Here is a 21,503-nt window from a genome sequence, read left to right as displayed (position 1 = left end):
CGTCTGGCCAACACTTAGAACTCTCAGGGACATCTTAGGGAGGATCTCTGGCTCCAGGTGACCTGACGTGTGACGCAACAGCGAGTCCACCTGGTTCTGCGACACTTCTGAGTGACACGAAAAGTCTTTCTCGGCTGTGATCGGCCTTGCGGCTCTCTGCAAACCCATTTCACCAGGGGTCCATTCAGTGTGGCCAGGGCCACCTCCCCTCTGAGTTCCACTCTGCAGCTCGTGTCGTGCTGGTCCCAGGAGCACTGGGGGCAGGGCCCTTCCAGAAAAAGCTAGCCTGTTCCCTGCCCTGGTTGGTCAGTGTCCAAACCACCCAGGGAAAAAGCTGCTCACACCCCTGGGTGTGCTCCAATATTACCCTCAGTCGCTCTACGTGAGGTATTTCTAACAAATTTAACAATATGCCATCACCACCACCACCACCACTAGTTATTAAAGTACTATTTTAAATATGTGCTTTGGGAACTGGCTATTGACGTAGAATAAAATGAATCTTTCTGTAAGCCAAAGACTTCTTTCTTAAAAGAATAAATATATTTTGTAAATGCCTTTTTAAAAAGTACTGATTGCCTCAGGGTCTGGCCCGACCGGCATCCTCCGTGGCACCTGAGGGCTTGTTCCACAGGCACGTCCTCCAGCCTCACCCAGCCCGGGGAGGAGGTGACCCTGGGGAGTGGGCACGGCACGCAGGTTTTAAAGGAGCCCCAGGGATTCTGATGCACGTGACAGTGGGAACCACTGCCCTGGCAAGAGGACAATGACAACGGTTTATTGGTGGACAGTAGACTTGCTGGGCTCAAGGCTCCCTGGCTGGCAGGCTGGGTCTAATAATGGCTTCTAGAAAGTTCCCTGTGAGGTCACGCCCCTTCCCACCACCACACATAACTTGTTGGACTGCTGGGCTGTCTCACTGACCTGTGAGGAGAGGTATTGAGCTGTGAGCACATTTATTCCGAGGGGATTCTTTTTTTACTGCATACGTTTCATTTGTTTTGTTTTCTTTTCAGATCACGCTTATTACCTTTCCAAGAAAATAATTAGGTTATGAAGGCTGAACTGGATGTGGGGCTACCCTATGGGATAAACGCTGGCTTCGGGGGGATCTTTCAGGCCCTTACGAGTAAGACAATCATGCTTTTCTCAAAGGCCGAAACGAGGCAGACAGACAACTTTTAAATGGCAAGAGACCTACTGCTTTAATTACAAAATTGAACTGATGGCCCCACAATATTTTCTTACAGGTATTTATGAATTCCTCGGAGAAGCACTTTCATTTTCAACACAAACTTAAAACTGGAGAGAAAATGCGGAGTAGCAATTGTCCAGAGCTGAAAGGAGTGTGCTGACCCTCTAAGAAGATCATCTGCATTTCAGAAGGCCATGAGGGCAGGTGTCACCCATGCCCACAGCAGCCAGCGCACTCACCTCAGCAGGTGGCTTTGCATGCGCACTGTCCTCACCTGGATGTTGACTCTCCCAGTCTCTGTACCTTCCTCCCCCGCCTTCTCCCACTGTTTTTTCTGATCTCAAATACAAATTTTCATTGTTTTGTTGAGTGAATAAAGTTTTATGCTTTATACTGTGGACGAAAAAGGGGTTCTATGGGAAGTCACCTCACAGGGTGATCTGATCATAGATTCCTCACTGGCAGGTCACCGTGGGGAGTCCCGCCCCAGGCCTGTAACTTCTTTAGTAAAAGGCTCATCTGGGCCCCAAGCAGCCCTGTCCATTGTCTCTAAGCATGTAGTTCACACACCTTTGAAATGCCACAGTGACCCTCTTTGTCAGACCTCTCAGAGGCATAGCCACCCTCAAGGGAGCACATAAACGTGTTAACTATCCCTAATCCAAACCCTGCCTTGCTGTCTCCCACCTTCCTGTGAATCTTCCTTAGTTCCCGCCTTTCAAATGCATAAAAGAAACTGCAAACTGTCACTGTCTGAAGCATTTGAGATCCTGCTTTCTGGCAATTGTCATCAGCTTGGCTCAAGTAAACTCAAATAAGTTCTTAAGAAAAATTTTCTATAGCTGTGGGCATTCCTTATGTTGACACTATTCTTAATATTGTTTATAATAATAATAATAATAATTACTATTCTTAATATCAACATTCCCTACTTCTCTTTCCTTCTTGCACTTTCCTTCCGTGAGGTCCCTGATTTACAGTCTCCTTGGAGGGCGGGACCTCAGTACCGGTACCCAGGTCTCCCCTCTCTGCCTGTAGCCCATTTCCACTGACCCACGCCAGACAGAAGGAAGGCTAAGCCGCGATCAGAAGACACTGGGAAACAAGGCTGACGGTGGGTCATCATCCACTCACCCCCCCAACCATCACAGCAGGAAACTCACACCCCTCTTTCAAAGGCCCCCAGCAGCTTCTCCACAAAAACGCCAATCAAGTCTGAGCGTCAGAAATCTCTAAGGGACACGCGGAGCAGGGAGGCTGCAGCGCCATCTGACTGACCTGGGGGCACTCCAGATGAGATGGTGGACGAGGTCGCCAGGCCGGCCCCCACCGCAGTGAGGGCAGCCACGTCAATGGTGTAGGTGGTGAGAGAAGACAGTCCTTGGATTTTATATTCATGCGTCGTGCTGTTGAGAGTGTGTGTGAGCCGAGAGTTGTTCTGCCCGTACACCTCCCAGGAGATCTGATAGCCTGGAAAGCGAGAACAGAGTTAGTCTGGGGTCTCCTGAAAGCCGAGGGCAGAGGCTGGCTGCCCGGCTGGAACTGTGGATCCGCTGACGTCGGGTGGGACTCCACTGCCCCGACGGGATGCGCCTCCTTCCTGTATGCTCCCTGAGAAGTCTATGGCACCACTTAGTCCCGGTGGCCCGTCCCCAGCGTCCCCATGCCACAGAGCGCGCTGCAGGGGGACAAAGGCCTGTCTGACACTCTGGTAACCTCAGGAGCTGGTGCATGGATTGAAGAATGACAAACGATGATGGCCAACCTGCTGTGCATGACTTAACCTTCTCTTGTCAAATTATGGATGCATTTCAGCAAGATTTCCATTTTTATAAGCTCATATTTTCATTAGACAGCACCCTAAATCAGGAGCTTGCTGCTGGGTTGCAACTAATTTGTGGAAACGCGGCTCCTTTTCCTCTAGGGGATGACGGATAGAACACTCTTTCCCTGTGCGGAGTGCCCTGCCTTAAAAAGTGTCTCCTCGCCCGAGTACATGAGCTTCGCCTCTGGCTCGGCCTCCTCCCGTGAGCCTGTTTTCCTAGTGAAATCTGATTTTCCCCTGTACTCTGTTCAGTCCAGCAGGGCCTCATAATCACAATTTATTCAACCTCAGGTTCCATCGTGATTTGGGCTCAGAGGAAAAAGACCCAGCCAGCCCCTGAATCAACCCCCTCAGAGGGGAGTTTATGTGATTAGAGAAAGCTTAAGCCTGTCTTGTAAAGAGGGAGTTGGTGATGGAAAGGGCTCCCGGGTCCCAATGCAAAGGGAAACCACTGAAAACGCTTGCTTTTCCTTCTTTCCAGTCAATAAGCTCAGGGATGCTGAAGCACTAGGAGGCGTCTTAAAGTTCCTTCTCATTCTGATGAAAGCAATAAATATAGTTAGAAACTTGTACTTCAGGTAAACAAGAATTTAGAGGACAGTGTCTTGGACTTCAATATTAAAAAAAAAAATTAATGTCAGAAACCGCTGCCTGTCTGCTGTCCCTCAGCCCTCTTCCAGCCCAGGGAGCAGAGGCAGGCAGAGAGGTGGATGCCTCAGTGCTCATCAGAGCCCCCCAAATTACTGCCTGAGGGCCACTGCGGCTTCTGGGCCCCCGCCCAGGCCTCTGTGGACTGCTAGCCCCTTCTTCACCTGCAGGACCCAGCCTGCCTGCCAGGCCTCGTCTCGCGCGGGCTGACCACTCAGCGCTGCCCCTCTCCCATACCCACCCTGGCTCAGACGACCTCAGGATATCGTCCTCCTGGCTACCCAATCTGACACCCACCCCCGTCACTCTCAATGCACTAAAATCAATCAGTTCTTCCCTTTTCACTAACTACCATGTTTCCCCGAAAATAAGACCTAACCGGAAAATAAGCCCTAGCATGATTTTTTTAGGACGCTCGTAATATAAGCCCTACCCCAAACATAAGCCCCAGTTAAGATCATCGGCCAGACATGACTGTTTGAATAAACATAGATTTTTGTATATTAATAAGTGTAGATTGTTGGAGCAAAAATTAATATAAGACCTGGTCTTATTTTTGGGAAACATGGTAATTGTCCAACTTTAAAAAGAGACAAACCTTCCGGGGAATGAGTAGTAATAATTTCACATGTGTAGAGAGTATTTACAATGGCCCTGTGGGGTTCCGCGCCCCTCACATATATTAATTATTTAGTCTTCACAACAGCCCTCTGGAGTTGGAGCCGTCATCGCCCCAATTTTACAAAGGAGGAAACCAGGGCACAGAGAGGCTGGTGAACTTGCGAGAGCCTGGCTGGGTTTGCGGGGTGTGCCAGGCTCTCTGCGCCCCCCAGGTCTCGGTGTGCACGAGGAAGCCACCCTGACCTTGGCGGGCTCTGCCTGATCGATCTAAATAATCTGGTATTCAGGGTCTCCTCTGAACACACAGAAAGAGAAGGATGTTAGTCTCACAACCGTCTGTCAGACAATTTTATTTGTTTAAAAGCTGTTCTTCATCAGAATTTGCTAGAACACAGAGTCTTGTGCAGCTTGGCCATCTGGAGCCCAAACACAGGCTCCCAGCGTTTCAGCTGATGGGCGCGGTCGCTCGCATGTCCACTGTCATGGATACAAGCAAAGCCAAACGGTGACCGGAGGGCCTCATCTACACTGGCAAGGCACGAGGAAACTCCACAGAGAGGTGTGCTGGCCCAGCCGTGTGACGGAAGACGGTGTGATGAGCTGGCCGCGCACAGGTGGACGGAGCTGTAGCCACGTGCTGGGGAAGGGTCCCTCCAATGTCGGTGTTTTGGGAAGCGCACGGTAGCTCTGGCCTGTGAATGTTTCATGTGGTTGCAGCGTGTGAGGGGCGCGGGGACAGAGCCGCCAGAGCCAGGAGCCCCACCTCCAGTCGGCACCCTACCTGCTCCGAACGGCTGCCTGGAATAACGAGCGAGGGAGCTTCAGAAATAATTTTCTGTTGATCTGAAGTAAATTCTCTACAAGAGAGCAGTACATCCAATCACAAGCTGTCTGTCTGCATCCCGGCTCTCATAAATCAGGTTGGGGAGCGAGTGGAAGATGCTGGAATTCACAGTGAGAGCGAAATGGGCAATTTGCTGGGGTGGGCACAGGCCGCCCCTGCCGGCGCCTCCCTCTCTCCCAGCCCCGGTTATAATGGAGCTGGGCCGGCAGCAAGGCCGGTAATGTATGGCTTCCTAGGCGGCTGGGCCGCAAAGGGCCTGTGTGGGGGACACTCTTTAGCACAGCCTACGGCATTCATATGGGCTTCGCAGGACGGTCGCTGCTGCCACGGACATTCCCGACAGTGTCCCTCGGAAGCCAGGTCTGCCAACAGGCACGACTTCCCTTTCGCTGTACTTGGTAGCCCTCTACCTCCAGCAGGGACTAGACCGTTGCGGTGCCGTTGGAATGCGCCCCTGGCAACCAGGCCCATGTGCTGACCTGTCAGTAGGGATGCAGAGTCCAGTGCCGGGGAGAGTGTCACACAGGGCAGGGGTCACTGGGCAGGTGATGGCGGAGACACCCAGTGTGACCAAGGAAACAGCCACTGGGTCTCACCTGTGGGCGGCCTTTCCCCCCCACACCTTTCCCAGATGCCTGCAGGTGTCCATCCCAGCTGTGCGGACTCCGGGCACAGTTGACAGTGTGGCTGTCAGAGGCCAGAAGAAGTCAGTGGTGACCCCGTGGCCTCCGAGAGCAAACAGCAGAGCATCTGCCTGAAGCTGTGCTCCCAGCCCAAGGTCAGAGGGCAGGCTGCTGGCCAACCCGCTCTGAAGAGCCTGAACTTTGAAGGCCAAGTTCCACAGTCAATGGGCTGTGGCTGGGAGCTACAGGCATTTGTTTAAATAAAATGCAAAAATGAGCTAAGCCCCACTGGCTGCTGAGAACAGAGGCTCATAAATTGAAATATTGGCAACCTGCGCTTAGCGGTGAAATGTTGGCTCCATTCAAAGGACGGTACCCCTGGGTTTCCTTTAAGATGCAGACAGGGATGAAGTGTGTATGTTCAGAAAGGATGGGGTGGGGCTCTGGCACGCATCCCTAGAAAGGAAACCCCTTGGCGTCAATCCACCCCCAAGGGGTCCTGGACAGATTCGGAAACGGGCCTGGCAGGCAGATGGCAGTGACCTGCCTCTCCCACCAGGCGGTCCACCTCTGAGATCGTGCAGCTCATTCAGGCCACACGACAGGTCCCCCGCGGCCCTGGTCCCCCATGGCCCTGGTCCCCCAGGGCTCGGAGCCAGGAAGCCTTTTCTTCCACATGGTTGCCTGCCTCTTGCTGAGTTGGTTTGGTTTTGTTTCCCTGGCAACAGATTGTTTGTGTGGCTCGTCCCCCCTTCGCTGAGCTCCTTTTTCTCCAGGTACCAGGGGCCTTTTCGCCCCACACTCAGCATCTGCAACGCTATTATATATCAAGTGGCGTCAGGACGCACACGGATCGGGGTTTTGGTGTCCAGTTTCGACAGTGGCTTCTTCCCTTCTCCGGAGCTCTAACCTTATCTAAAGTGAGCATTTCAACATCAGCTTCTGGGGGCAGAACCAGATTCATAAGTTGATTTTTGAAAAGTGAAGGTTGGAGGCAACATCAGATCACAGGCGCCCTTTGTGATGTGACCTGAGCACCCATTCTGTAAGGGGTTCTGGGTGCGTTCAGGTGACAGGGAGTACTTTGCAGATGAGAAGTGGAGGGTTGGCCTGTGTGTAGGAATGCAGGGCCAGGCTGTGCACTGGGGTGCCCGGGGCACGGAAGGGGCCCCAGAAACGGGTGCTCCTGCCTGTGTCGGGACACACACTGGCCTCTCGCTCGTGTCATTCACAAGTTGAGGGGCAGAGTGTTCCCCACGCCTGTGCACACATCCTGTCTTTGCGAAGCTGCGTTTGCGGTGGTTTCGGAGATAAGAAAGCAGTGCTACATGAAAGCCAATGCGGAACAGGAAAGTAAGGTAGTGGGTCCCCAGGTTCCCTGTGTGAGAGGCTGGGCAGTGCCAGTGGGGCACACCCCATCACGAACACACATTCCGTGTCCTTTCAGGGGGAAATACACATTTTTTTCAGTCAGTGAGTATTATTCATTCAAATGACTATTAAGTTGTTGGCATATAAACACTTGAGTTGTTTGCACTTAACTACCTAATAAATGTGACTGTGACCTGGGGTGCGCTGAGAAACTTTGGGAGATGCCAAGGAAGAGAGGAACCCAGGAAGAGAGGAAACGCCTGGGTTGGGGTGAGCAGCACAATTCCAACCCCGCTCCAGCAAGCTGATCACGCAGGGAGAGGACACGGACACCTGGGTCTCTGTCCTGGCTCATCGCCTGCCGGCCATGTGACCCTGGAACACGACCACCCAAGGTGTCAGCTGGGGTTATAGGATGCACCTCGTGTGGTTGCTCCAAAAATAAACAAGATCCTGTAGTGCTAAGGGGCCTGCATGTGGGACGCGGTCAGGGTTGCTACTGCTGCTGCGTCCAGGACACGGCGGGGGAGGGCCCTGAACCCTGCTGCCAGGCGGTGGGCACACATGCAGTTACTGGTCTCCATGCAGTTTCTCAGTGCCCTGGCTGCATGAGCAGACTTCATGGACCATTGGGCACACGGGGGGACACAGGCTCCTGTGGGCTGTGGGACAGCATAATCACTGCCCGAGGGACAGTGCAGCCAGGCTCCTAAGAGGCTCGCTTGCAGGATGGAAAGGACTTGGTCAGGAGCGGGGTCCTCCTGGAGCCTCTGGGACAACTGTAGACAGCAGGGTGGGAGCCCTGACATGCCACGAGCTGTCGTAGTCCCCAGAGAGGGCCTGCATAGGACACACATCCAGTGAACCGGTGACCAAGCCCACGAACAGTCAGTGGCTGCTTTGACACTTCATGTAATCCTTCTTCAATGAAAAGGATACCCACTGGTGGCCGAGCTGCTCTGGCCTCAGTGAGCCTCCCCAGGCCCACAAGGGGTGTTAGATGCCCACGGGTGAAGAAACGGAGGGTCTGAGGTGAGCTGACGCCCCCAGGGCACCAACGATAGTGAAACACAGGGTCCCTCTGCCTTCACCTGAGGCCAAAGCCTGTGCTGGTTTCATCAGACCTAGAGCTTTTTTTTTCCAAACTAAGATTTAAATTAAATTTAACCTGAAAGGCTTTTTTCAGAAACCTATTTTATAAAATAAAACCATTAAGAACCCTATAAAAGGCTGGCTGTTCCCCAGAAACCGCAAGAGGAGCCCACAGCAGGTGCTCAGCCCCCGCACCACTCGCCCCACGCACCCCGCACCGTTCGCCCAGCTCACCCCTGCAGGCCTGCCCGCTGGCTCTCCCGCCCCCGCTGCCTCTCCCCATCCTCAGTACCCCAAAAGGCACTGTTGGGAGGGCAAGGAGCAAGGCATTGGGAGGCAGGAGACCCAGACTTCGTCCTGCCCTGGCCATGCCCACGGTGGACAGGGTCCAAGAGCCTGGCGTGTAAGTGTGGTCACTGCCTGGTAGGCAGCATTTTAGCCACGTGCCAGCACACAGCAGGCATTCCTGCAAATTTGCTGAATGAAGAAAAGGTCACCTCACCTCTCTGAGCCTCAGTTTCATCACCTGTAAATCGGTCATAATACCAATATTTACCTTACAGTGTCGCTAAGAGAATTATGACGTACACTTGAGAGAGTACGTCATAAAATGACCCATTCTCATTGATCAGTGAGACTTCGGAGGTCTGTTAGGACAATGCAAGGTGGCTGAGTCTCTGAACTCCGAGGCTGCAGCCATGCAGGGAAATGGCCCCAAAGGAGGCTGGGGCTGGGGACTGAGCCTCGGCCGCATAGCCCGCTGTCCCACAGAGTTCGCAGACATGGCTCCACTCAGCCGGCAGTTTGGTTTTAAGCTATATCCATCCCCTCCTGTTGGGACAAAGCTGGTTTTTCTTTTCCGGAAGACAGGGACACTTACCTGTAATGATGCCGTTTTTCTCCAGTGGCTCCTGCCAGCTGACCTTGAGAGATGTGTCCAGAATCTCTGTGAAACTCAGATGTCCCACAGCTCCCGGTTCTAGCAATTAACAAGAAAGTCATCTGTTAACACAATAGCCCATTCTCTTTTGGTCAGATTTGCGTGGAAAGTTCTAACTATAAAAGGGAAGTGGTGAGCCAGGCCAGATCCGTAGGAAATGTCAGCAAAAACCGGGGGAACTCGAGGTGTGAAAGCCATCCTGGCTTTGGTGACATACATTATTGTACTCAGCGTCATCCCCGCGTGCAGAGAGCTGGAGGCGGGCGGCCGGGAGTCATAATCAGCTCCTCCTTCGCCATTCTTGCTCTAATCTGACCAGCACAGTCAGGCTGGCTGGACCCTGAAAGGCAATCGCTTGCACCCAGCGGCCCTGGACACACTGCAGCCGTTGTGTGGGGATTGTGTGGGGCCACAGGCCCTGGTAAGGCCAGGGCAGGGGGGCCCACACCAGGCCCAGGGGTGATGCCTGCACACCTGATCTAGCACCCCTGGCTCCAAACACCCACTCTCTCCCAGGGCCTCCGTGGGGGTAGAGCAAGGCTGAGAAAGTTCCAGCAAATATGTTCCAGGAGTTTCTTTGCACTGAAGCCCTTCTAACCCATGAGGGCAGAGTGGGAGAACTGTGGTTTCACACTGCAGTCAGCTGGGTTTGTTGGCTGTGCAATTACTTAACTCTCTAAGCCTTAGTTTGCTCATCTGTGAAATGCGGAAATAAGAACTCACCCTGCAAGGTCATTGTGGAATGAAATGCATAAGACATGAGAGCAGTTAGCATGTCCCCGGCACCGCACAAACGCTGACTGGCATTAGCTGCTATGATTGGTGTTAGCTGTCAGTTATCATATCATCAGAATATGAAGTCCTTTCTGAGCTGAGCTTATTGTCACTTTGAAAACACCTGGATGAAACAGACCCAGGACCGTGGCTTCTCAGAGCCAGCAGGATGCGACAGGCCTGCTCTGATCCCTCCCCGGCTTTGCCGCTGGCGATCTCAGGCCCAAAGCAATGAAGCCACTTCCGGAGGACACACAGCCACTAAGCACAGAGCTGGGCTGGCACGCGGACCTCCTGCCTGTCCCAGAGGGCCAGTAGGACAGACAGCACGTCGGCCGTGGGTGGGGCTGCAGCGGTTTCCAGGGGTGCTCCAGCTCCCCTAGGTTCACGGCCGGCCCCTATTGCTCCTACAACAGGGCCCACCAGGGCCGGCTCCCCGCGTGGGGACGGGAGCGGGAAGAGGTGACCGGGTGGCTGTGCCAGAGTGATACTCTCACAGGTGGCTGGTCATTTTCCACAGATGGAAAAGGAAATGCTTTCCAGGAGCTGGAGCCTTCACATGGAACAGGGGAAGGGAGAGAGACGGGGCTCCACCGTCCATCATGCCGGGCTTTGTGTGGCGCCTGGCACATCCCTCGTCCACCGTTTCACCGGCAGGTATGGCTGCTTCACTCGGACTTGCTCTGCTTGTGTCCCTGCCATGTCCCCACGCCTACCCCGCTCAGTGCCCAGTCCAGGAGAATGTAGGGGACAGTCAGGGAGGAGCAGAGTGAGGTTTGAAGGCAGAATCAGAGACAAAGGAGGAGAAGAGAGAGGCGAGGAGAGAGAGGGGAGGGGAGGGGAGGGGAGGTGTAGGAGGGGAGGAGAGCAGGGTTTGACTCAATTCTGCACATGTCAGCGAAGCACAGGCCAGGCCAGGCAGGGCACACCAGGTCCCTCCGGCCAGCGCTGTGCCATCGACTCTCCTGGTGGACTTCTGAGCAATGTCACGCTGAGATCTATATCATAATAACAAAATGCAATTTTTTAAACCTTAAAATAGGAGAGCATGAAGTCAAGGGTGTAGGTTGTCTCTCCAAAGACAGAGTTCAGGGGTTTCCCGCAGACAAGCCTCACCCCGGTTCCGGGTACCATCTGCCCTGCTCTCAGACGGCAGATTTCAGGTGAATTCGGCACCTTGTGTGTCTTCAGCTGGCTCTAGGACAAGCCTCTGAATGCAACTCGTCCTTCTAAAGATATGGTAACAGCCTCAGCAAATACACTCATCGGGGTGGAACTTTCAAAGGCTTTTCATGTAGAAGCTCAGACGCTCTGACAAATCTCCCTTTTGGAGGGCGGAGGATGGTGAAGTACAATGGCTGTCAAGACCACCTCATCCTCCCCCATTCTGAGTTTCCAGAAAGACATTCTGACAGATTTTTGAACTGACTTGTTCTTCTATCGATCCATGGAGCAGCAAAGAAAGCTTTTTGCTCCTTTTATATATTCTCAGTGTTTCTGCTTCCTGGATTTCTGCCCGATTTTGCTGTCCTCCAGCTCTGCTGGAAAAAGCCGGCTACATCTAGGCTTAAAATTTATATTCTGCATCCTCTTTACTGCGTCGCCCGCTCCCCACCCCCACCCCCACCCCCACCTGGGTTCTTGTTTCTGTGGAGATTTGGAAGAGGCCGCTGGGTGTGGAACTCAGCGCAGCACCATCAGCTACGGCGATGGACGCTGCTCTCCAGCCCTTCGTCCAGCGTCCCCTGTAAGGCTGCACCCCAGCCCAGAGCAAGCCCGCCTTCAGGCTTCCAACAGGCGGCTCTATCTTTCCAAATAGGGTACAGGCTCCCTGGCTATCAAAAAATGCTGCCTCCCTGAGAAAATGCTAAAAAGATGACATCACTTCCATTTTTCTGAATTCCCAAGAAAGAAATTCCTGTTTCTCTTTTTACTTACTAATGGTGCTCTAACTGCCCTTAATGTTCCACTTCTGGCTACAGAGCTGTATGGGATGTTTCCCCGTAGCTTTGTCTGTTTGTTTAATTGGCAACAGTGGGCTTTTTGAGTAAGAGATGCAGCCTGACTCTTCCCTCTTATTTGAAGACATTCTCTCGCCACTTTGTATTTTAAATAAACATCCTCTGAAAAATCAAATCCGATCCAGTTGGACCTGGCGGTGGTCTGAGCTGAGATGTTGCCCTTACTCGGGTCAGCTAATGAATGAGAGGAAAATCCCAGTAATGAAGAGCTCCGGGGGGATGCCTGATAGATGATGCTTCTAGGATTCCTTGCCGCCTCTCTGAGTTCAGTGTCAGTTCAAGCTCTCAGGTTCCTCCCACCAGGAATCCCCATTCCCACCTCGCCTATCAGGCTGCCTCTTCCTACAGGCGAATGGAGAACGTGCCCTTCAAGCAAGACTCCTGTTCCCTTCTGGAGAGCCAGCCCTCTGCTGGCCTCTGTCTGTCCTCCGTCCTGAAAGACTAAGCTCCTCTCAAACCAGCCTGCTTGCTCACGCTCGGCACACCGCGTGTGTCTCAGCTAACCCAGAGCCCCGCGAGCCTCTCCCTTTCCTCAAGCCCCATATAGTTCGCCCACTGATTCCATGTAGGTGGCTCTACCTGCTAAGGACGCCTTACATGCTCTGACACAGAACTGCTTTCAAGTGTTTCCGTCTGTGGTTAGACCACAGACTCAGTTGTATCTCTTAATCTTTCCTTGGAAAATAAGATCACAATTGCTAATTTCTAGGACTCCCACATCGACTTCCGCAGACTCTGCTGCCCATCGGCCACGTGTACCCCGAGTCCCCCAGGCTCTGCACACTGCGTGCATCCCAGCTAACCCAGTTTCCTCACACTGGACTTGATTCCATGTTTTGGTTATTGGCATCACTATCTACCCAGCCACGTAAGCCGGAGGCTGTGGAGTCATCCTGGAGAGTTCCTTCTCCCCATCTCCTAAATCTAATGAGCCCCCAATTTTCTGTGACACGTCTCCAGAATCTCCCCTCTTGCTGTCTCCATGGCCTGGATGTAGGCTCTCGCAATGCTTGCCTTCTTCCCAGACTCCCTCACTATTATCTCCAGTCCGTCATCACAAACCCCCCAGACAGAGCTTTAAAACCACAGATCTACTCAAGTAACAGCCCTAATGGAAGCCCTCTGGACCTGGAGATTTCTTTTGGGGGAACATTTTAATCATAAATTCAATTTCCTTAATGGTTATAGTACTATTCAGTTGTCTGTTTCATCTTGGTTGAGCTTTAGTAGTTTGCGATTTTCAAGGAATCCTCTAAGATGTTGAATTTGTGAGTGAAAGTTGTTGGTAGTACTCCCTTATTGAACAAGATGAGAACAAGGTGAGAACACAGGGCAGCTGAGAGAGAGAAAGGCACCGCCATGAGGAAGCTCACTGGATGGCCTTGACCTCTGCTGAGAGGGCAGTGGGGCGCAGGACAGTGCAGAGCAAAGGACCAAGTAGAGAAAAGTCCGGAAGGCCGGGCCACGCCCACGCCCAGCAAGACGGGAGACGAGGCGGCTAGAAGGGCGGCAGCCCTGGCGACCTTTCAAACAGCTTGTATGCGTCCTTCGCCTTACTGAGGACACACATGCTGGTGTAGGATTGAGAATGCATGGATGGGAAAGTATGAAGAAAAATGTAAAATTTACCCATAATCATGTCACATAGAGGTGATAACTGTCAAAATGGTGACATGTTTCACTCAAGGTCTTCTCTCAGCTCACGTCCTTTTATACAAGTGTGTTTTTATAAAGTTTGGATCTCATATTGTTTTGTATGCTTTTTTTTAACAACATTAGATCACGATCATTTTTCTCTCAAAAATATTTTTTAGTAACTACAAAATATTTAGTATATTGTTATTCAGTAATTTTTTCAAGTATCCCCCTTTGGAACATTTGGATGGTTTTCATTTTATTTTCAATTTCTAATAATTGTCATGAACTTCCCTGTAAATAAATCTTTGTGCACATCTGGGCTCATTTTCTCAGGCTACTGGCATTAGACAATGTTTTCTAGAAGCACCCGCGGGCCCGAGAGCAGAGCGGCTGGTATAAATGGACCAGTCCGGGGGAGAGGGGCTTGGGTGAAATGCCCCTGGGAGGTCAGGGAAGCACGCTGGGGGCGCTAGGGGATTCAAGGAGATGGTGAGTGGATTCCAGGTGAAACCTGGGCAAAGAGAAGTCCAGCAAGACCCAAGGCTGACCACATGGCCGGACGAGACTCCCGCCCTCGCCCTCGGGGCCTTCCCGTAGCCACCTTCCTTCCCTGCCCCACGGACCACCTTCTGCCCAGTGTTCCTAAGCTTTCCAGTGACTCAGCTCCTTCCAGTGAGCAGACTGCAAACATTCTGGGAATGTGGAGTTTCCTGATGAGCCATCTCTGCTCTCGCCCAGTGCTGGACACAGCGGGGGCCCAGACCTCCCAGACAGCTGACGGGGCTGCTGCTAAGCTACGTGGCAAAGAGCTACTCACTGTCCTCGTGAGTCCATATGAGCTGAGGTGCGCTCGGGGGCCCGTCCCCGGGGGTGGTGAAGCACAGCACCGACGTGAAGTAGGCCGTGAACTTCTTCAAGTTGGTTATGTGCCCATGATGGACCCCATGGAAGTCTGGAGCAATGGTGACGACTGTGACAGACTCAGGGACATCAACCGGCCATGCTAGGAGCTGGGATGGAACAGGTTGAAAAGAGATCCTTTTTAATTGCATGTCTTCACTTTCAAGTCCGCATCAGAATTTTATTTTGCAATTAATATGTCTTCAAAGCAGAGTCATAATTAAGAACCTCCATAGATCTTACATTTATAGTCTTACTAAAAATATTGAGTTTAAAAGATATCTCATAGATTATTGAATACAAATATGTATATTTATGTATATTTTATACATGTAGATATAAATGAAATTTCTACTTTAACTCGTAACAGATACTCCTCAAACCTTTACTTTCTCTTCACTTGAACATGTTACAGAACATATAATTTTCAAACAGTATGGTATAAAAAGGACACCGTCTGTTATTCAACTGAATCAGTACAATGAAACATAAATACAAGTATTTTTCAAGATAGGCATCTACTCTGACTCAAAAATATGCCCTTAATTCAATGGGGGCAATCTTAATTATTTAGAATTTATATCACACTAGTTTTCTGAAGAGGATTTCAGGAGATTGATGACGATTTTAAAGAAATACAGTACATGTACATATTCCATGGGAAGTTTTAATGTTTTGGCAACATTACGTCTGAGTGCGACTTTGAATTCCTTTGACACCAGACATTTCCAGGATTAATTACGGCAGAAAGTTGACAAGCTGCAGGACACAAAGCATATTTATATGCATCAGACTGACAGCTGAGCCATCGAATGGACGCTCCAGTCTTGCCAATAAGACTTGACAGGAGAGTCAAGAAGGCAAAATCATCAGCTGATCAATATGATTTTCTTTCAAAATAGCTTCTGCCTGTAGATACCTCCGGGTAGAGAAAAGGCAAGCAAATTTCTAGTGATGCTTGCCTTCCTCACGAAAAACAAGTGTTTTTGCAAACTGAATCCAAATGGGAAAAAAATGGACGTGTGTCTGAGGAAATAATACTTTCTGAATATGAGATACCAAGTACTCTGGCCAGCTGCGTGGAACCCTTCAGAAAAGATGTCCCCTGAGTTTACCTGCCATCGCAGAAGGTTAGTGGCTATGGTCTAGGTGAAATGGCTCCAACCAGGAGAAGCAGATCTAAAGGTACGAGAGGCTGTGCTTTTGGAAGTCACATCCCAGTACATGTATGAAGGCTACATGTGCTGGTAACTAAGCACAAAGGGAAGGTGGGTGGTGGGAATGTGTTCCCCTATGATTCAGTCCAGGGAGGTCCCCTGAATCAAGGGGGTCTCAGTTCTGCAAGCAGAAGTCTCCCTAAAGCAGACAGGGGAAGAAGTGAGCACCCTTACTTGATGGAAGTATCATTCAGTTGCACCCGGGGCCTGTGTTCCTCTGAGAGAACTCCCTTCCAGGAAGAAGTGGTTCCTACAAATGCTGACTCGGGTCAACCGAGACAGGTCTCCCGCTGGTCATTTAAAAATGGACAGCTTTGCTCATGAGAAACTGCTCTGGTATGTATAAGCCATCCTCTTGAAAACTAGTAATTTGAGTTTCTGAGCCAGTATACCTTGTGATAAGACCCTGGTGACTTCAGGTGACCCCCATGGTCAACACACACTGTACCTTGATGCAGTGAGGGCTGGGTGGCCTCCTCACTGACCACAAGGCCATGACACACCAAGACAGCCAGCCAGAGGCCGTGGCTGTGTACCTTGTATCCCTGGTTGATGCCATTGATAAACTGCTGAGGCGGGGGGTTCCACAGGAACCGGATGCTCGTGGAGCTCACGGCTTCCGTCCGCACATTCTGTGGGGGTGCTGTCGGCACTGTCCGGGGCGGTCGTGGAAGACAGCCAAGCAAACGGCAGAGGCATGGGAGGGGGAAGAGAGGAAAAAGAGACTTAGCTGCTGTTCATGATTCATGGGCAATTACGGCACTGAGGACAAGGATGGGTGACGGATGTTGTGGAAGCTAATAGTGGCGTTACAAAGAAAAAGGACTGGGCTATCTCTCTTTTTGTTGCCAAATTCTTTAAGACATAGGCAGAAAAGTGGATTGGATCATCTCATTCCATGGGTGAGCCTTTCTAGGATCTCAGGATGGAGAGTAAACAAAAGCCTTCTCTGAATGCTTTTTCAATCACCCAATATTTGAGATCAGATGAGCTTTTATGTGGAAATACACTTCCCTCATCACACGCCACTATTGTTCAAGCCCAATTATCCTTTATGTGGAAAAAAATAATCCCCCTCCCATCTGTATTGTTGTTTATTCATTTGCAGGCTAAATTTCTGTGTGTCACAGGGGTCACCATTTTAAAAACATTCTCACATTATACATGCAGTATATTTCAAGAGAAATTGTAATTAATTAATGATGTATATTTTAAACTCCAGGGCAATCACTAAACAAGTTTGAAAAAGAGATATAAATAAGGCAAAAGTGTAAAACATAATGTAAATATAAAAATATCTAATTAATACAAAAGCAGGCAAGCAAAAACAATATAAAAGGAAGAAAATAGGAGGGGACACACAGAAAATAATTAGCAAGAGGACAGATTTTAATGCCATCATATCAACAGTTATATTAAAATATAAACAGTTTGTACCTCCCAATAAAAGATAGATTATCAGTTGGATGAAAAGCAAGACTTGGTGTCTAATAGAATCACACATATGAAGACAAATAGCTTAAAAGTAAAAGAATAGAAACACTAATGAAAATAAATCTGGAGTGGTTATATTAATATCAGACACCATAGATACCCTATGAAGGAATAAAACCGATGATAAAGAGGGACGTGGTATAATGATGAAGTGGTCAATCCACCAAGAAGACGTAATCCGAGCAGAGCATGTGAGGCCTTGCTCCCCTGGCTGATGTTGCCAGGGGCTCAAATATAAAGAAGAAGAAGAAGAAGACTTAACAATCATAAACGAGCATGCAACAGAACTTCAAAATACAAGAGGCAAAAGTGATAAAACTAAAAGGAAAAAGATAAAAGAATTTACTATTATAGTTGGAGACTTCAATACTCCTTTCTCAAAAAAGAAAACGAGGGGACAAAGAAAATCAGAAAGGATATACAAGACCTGAGAAGCACCATCAAGCACCTTGACCTACGTGATACTTAGTTTTAAATCTACCCATCAACAGCCAACTACACATACTTACCATGTGCACATGGAACTTAACCAAGATGGACATAGTTGGAGCCAAAAAACAAACCTATGCAAGTTTAAAATAATTAAAATCACAAAATGTATGCTATATGACCCCAACAGAATTAAACTTGAAATTAACAACAGAAAGATTGTGGAAAATTCCTAAATATTTGGAAATTAAGCAATACACTTCAAAATAAACTCAAGTCAAAGAGGAAGTCACATGGAAAATGAGAAAGCATTTTCAATTTAATGAAATGGAAAACATAACATATCAAAATTTATGGGATGCATAAGTCTTAGTGGGAAATTTATAGCATTTAGATATTTATATTAGAATCTAAGCTCCTACCTTAAGAATCTATAAAGTTAATTAAACCAAAAACAAGCAGATAGATGGAAGAAAATAGTGAAGAAAAAGAAATCAATGACATGAAAACAGAAAAATAATAGAGAAAATCAATGAAACCAAAACCTGGTTCTTTTAAAAGATCAATAACCCTGTCACCAGACTTATCAAGAATAAATGAGAAATCACAAATCACCAATACCACCAATAATATCACGGGACACCTCTATAAATCCTACTTATATTAATTGAATAGAGAACACTTTGAACATCTTTATGCTCATTAATTCAATAATTCAGACCAAATGGATAAATTCCTTAAAAAGAAACACACTTCCAAAATCTACTTAAGAAGAAATAGATAACCTAAGTAGTCCTATAACTATTAAATAACTGAATACATGACTAAAACCTTTCAACAAAGAAAATTCTCAGCAAATAGGCTTGCTGATGAGTTCTACCAAGCATTTGAAGAAATAAAAGCAATCCTAAAGCATTACCCTGACAACAAAATTAAAAAAGATACTAAAAGAAAACTACAGACCCATATCCCTCATGAACATCCTCAATAAAATATTAGAAAATCAAATTCAGCAATATATAAAAATTATAACTTATCCTGATCAAGTAGCATTTATCTTATACATGCAAGGCAGTTTCAACATCCAAATATCAATCAGGACAATTCACCATATCAACAGAATAAAGAAAAAAATATGATCATCTTAATAGATTTAGAAAAAGCATTTGTCAAAGTTCAATATCCAATAGTGATTAAAAAACAACAAAAACCTCTCAGTAAAGTAGAAATTCAAATAAACTTGATGAAGTGCATCTTTAAAACATCTTATTTACAATGACAAACTGAGTGCTTCCTCCCAAAGATCAGGAACAAAGCAAAGACATCTTTCTGGCCGTTCCTATTCTGAAAGTGCAAGCCGGTGCAGTAATGCAAGGGAAAGAAACCAAAGGCATAAAGATTGAAAAGGGGAAAAAAGGAACCACTTCTTTCTATTCACAGACAATATGATTGTCCATGAAGAAAACTCTTGAGTCAAAATAAGAGTTCCTAGAACTGAAGTTAGCAAGATCACAGGATGCAGTCTCAACAATACGAAAGTTAATTATATTTCTCAATATGAGCAATGAACAGTCGCAAATTGCAATTAAAAAAGTCAATACCATTTAAAGTAGCAATTAAAACATGAGCTAGATATAAATTTAACTAACTACATGCAAGATCTGTATGTTAAAAGCTACAAAACACTGCTCAGAGTCAATGCAGTCATATCTTACTAATGGATTGGAAGTCAGCTCTCCCCAAACTGATCTATGCATTGAATGCAATCCCAATCGACAATGCAGCTAGGACTTTTAGAAATTGAAAAGTCGACTTTAAAATGTATAGGGGCAAACAAAGGAATTAGAACAGCCAAAACAATTTTGAAAACAGAACAAAATTGGACAATCTTCACTACATGGTATCAATGCTAATGCTAAATCGACAGTAATGAAAACAGAGTGCTGCTGGAGAAAGGATGGACACAGTGATCAACGAAAGAGAGCCCAGAAACTACTCACATGTGTATCAACTGAAGCACAAAGACAATCCTACAGAAAAAACAAATGGTGCTAGAAAAAATAGACACCTATATGCAAAAAAAAAAAAAAAAATCTGGATCCATAGCTCACACCATGGACAAAACAAACTCCCTTCTCATGACCTGGGATGGCACAGAACCATGAGGTTAAGAATCACCCAGCCACACCGTCCTCCCAGCAAAGCTCACGAGCCTCTGTCCCCAAGGTCACAGGACAGAGGATCTGAATGAAGCCTTAGGTTCCTTTCTCTCACCCATCCTGGGCTTCTGTCAAAACATCGCCAATTCTTCTCAGCTCTCTTCTTTTTTTTTCCTGATTATTATCATCAGAAATGACTCACAAATTTGTGGACAATGGAGTTAAAAATTCCCTGAAGTGAGAAAAAGACCTACAGCCAGTAAATCCTTCTTGACAGTGTTTCCAATAAAGGAGCGTTGTGGCTGAAAGGTCTTAATTATCAAGGGTTATGTAATCCTACCCCTTCTGAGAAAGACAAGGGCTTAGCTTCTGCGATGAGGCCACTCTGCAGATAAGTGGAGGCCCTGTGTTCACCGGGTTGGGTTCAGTCTTCACACAGGGTCTCAGTAGGAAGCCATGGCCTCCTGCTGCTCCGAGTAAGGCATCCTGGGACACTTCCTCCCCTCTCCTCATAATTAGCAGTTAAAGTGCCACCTTTCCGTGCCCTTCACTGCAGGCCTTGAAGATGCAAAGTGACAGGTGTTGTGCTCTTGCAGTTTTCATCGCTCAAAATCCATTTTCACCAGATAATCCCCCCAGCACAGATCCCAGGGTGTTATGTGTTAAATTCGACATAGCCTAAACCCATTGGACACTGTCTCGATTCTCGCAGCCAAAGACAAGGAGCTGTGGTGTGAGTACCCAGCTCTTGCGGGCACCAACAACTAGGACATGTGGAGAGAAAACCACAGATTTATCCGGTTCGGAAACGTTTGCGACCAGGATAAAGCAATGGCCGATTCTCTTACCCGAAGATGGATTTCTTGGGGTGGCAATTAGGAGGCCCCACAGGGCAGAGTGGCACCTCCCACAAGCTGCACATGGGCCAGAGAGACTGACGTCTGCCTATTTTCCAGCCACTCAAAAATGTACAACTGTTGAAATCACATTTGAAAGCTATACGAATGCATATTGCTAAGTGAAAGAAGCCAATCTGAAAAGCTACACACATACCTGTGACTCCAACTCTATGACCTTCTGGAAAAGACAAAAGTATGGGACAGTAAAAGCTCAGTGGGTGTCAGGGGTTGGCGGGGAGGGATGAACAGGGGAGAACGGGATTTTTAGGGCAGAGTCACCACTCTGTGTGATGCTATAATGTGGCTACCTGTCATTATACTCTTGTCCAAACTCACTGTACAACACTGAGAGTGAACCCTAATGTAAACTATGGATTTGGGGTGATGAGGACGTGTCAGTGCAGTTTACTGAGTGGAACACTGGTGGGGATGTGGATGGTGGGAGGTGGTGTTGGGGCACGGGTACGAGGTATACAGGAAATCTCTTGCTGTGAACTGAAAATTGCTGCAAAACACCAAGTCTGTTTAACCCCCGAACTTCCACACGCATCGCTCTGCACACCCCTGACTCAGTCACTATCGTGCACTTTCTTTGTCGTGTCTGCGGGGAGGGGCCCCTGGCGGCTGAGCCTCACAGCTTCCTGGACACCCACCCCGTCCGTTTCATGGAGCTGAATTTTACTTTAGTTGCGAGTTGTTTATCATCGGTGAATTTTTTGTTGTTGTTCAGTGTGTTGAGTAGTTTTTTTTCAATTATTTTCTAGTATTTCCAGCTGGTCATATATAGAGGGCATGTGTGATGAGGCTTATGAT

The 21,503-nt window shown here is 48.4% G+C and overlaps 1 protein-coding gene across 1 annotated transcript in view; it reads right to left on the bottom strand.

The window, feature by feature from the left end:
* The window catches only part of SDK1 (sidekick cell adhesion molecule 1), a 688,889-nt gene that overhangs the window by 108,707 nt on the left and 558,679 nt on the right, over positions 1-21,503 (bottom strand). The window contains exons 17-20 of the mRNA XM_019637402.1: positions 16,246-16,361; positions 14,410-14,602; positions 9,100-9,198; positions 2,474-2,665 (exon numbers count right to left, since the gene is read on the bottom strand). Of these exons, the coding sequence (XP_019492947.1) occupies positions 2,474-2,665; positions 9,100-9,198; positions 14,410-14,602; positions 16,246-16,361 (600 nt within the window). The remainder of the gene's footprint in view (positions 1-2,473; positions 2,666-9,099; positions 9,199-14,409; positions 14,603-16,245; positions 16,362-21,503) is intronic.

The sequence above is a fragment of the Hipposideros armiger genome, unplaced genomic scaffold (assembly GCF_001890085.2).
Source record: "Hipposideros armiger isolate ML-2016 unplaced genomic scaffold, ASM189008v1 scaffold_33, whole genome shotgun sequence".
Taxonomy (NCBI): domain Eukaryota; kingdom Metazoa; phylum Chordata; class Mammalia; order Chiroptera; family Hipposideridae; genus Hipposideros; species Hipposideros armiger.
This window is presented reverse-complemented; position numbering and strand designations above follow the sequence as displayed.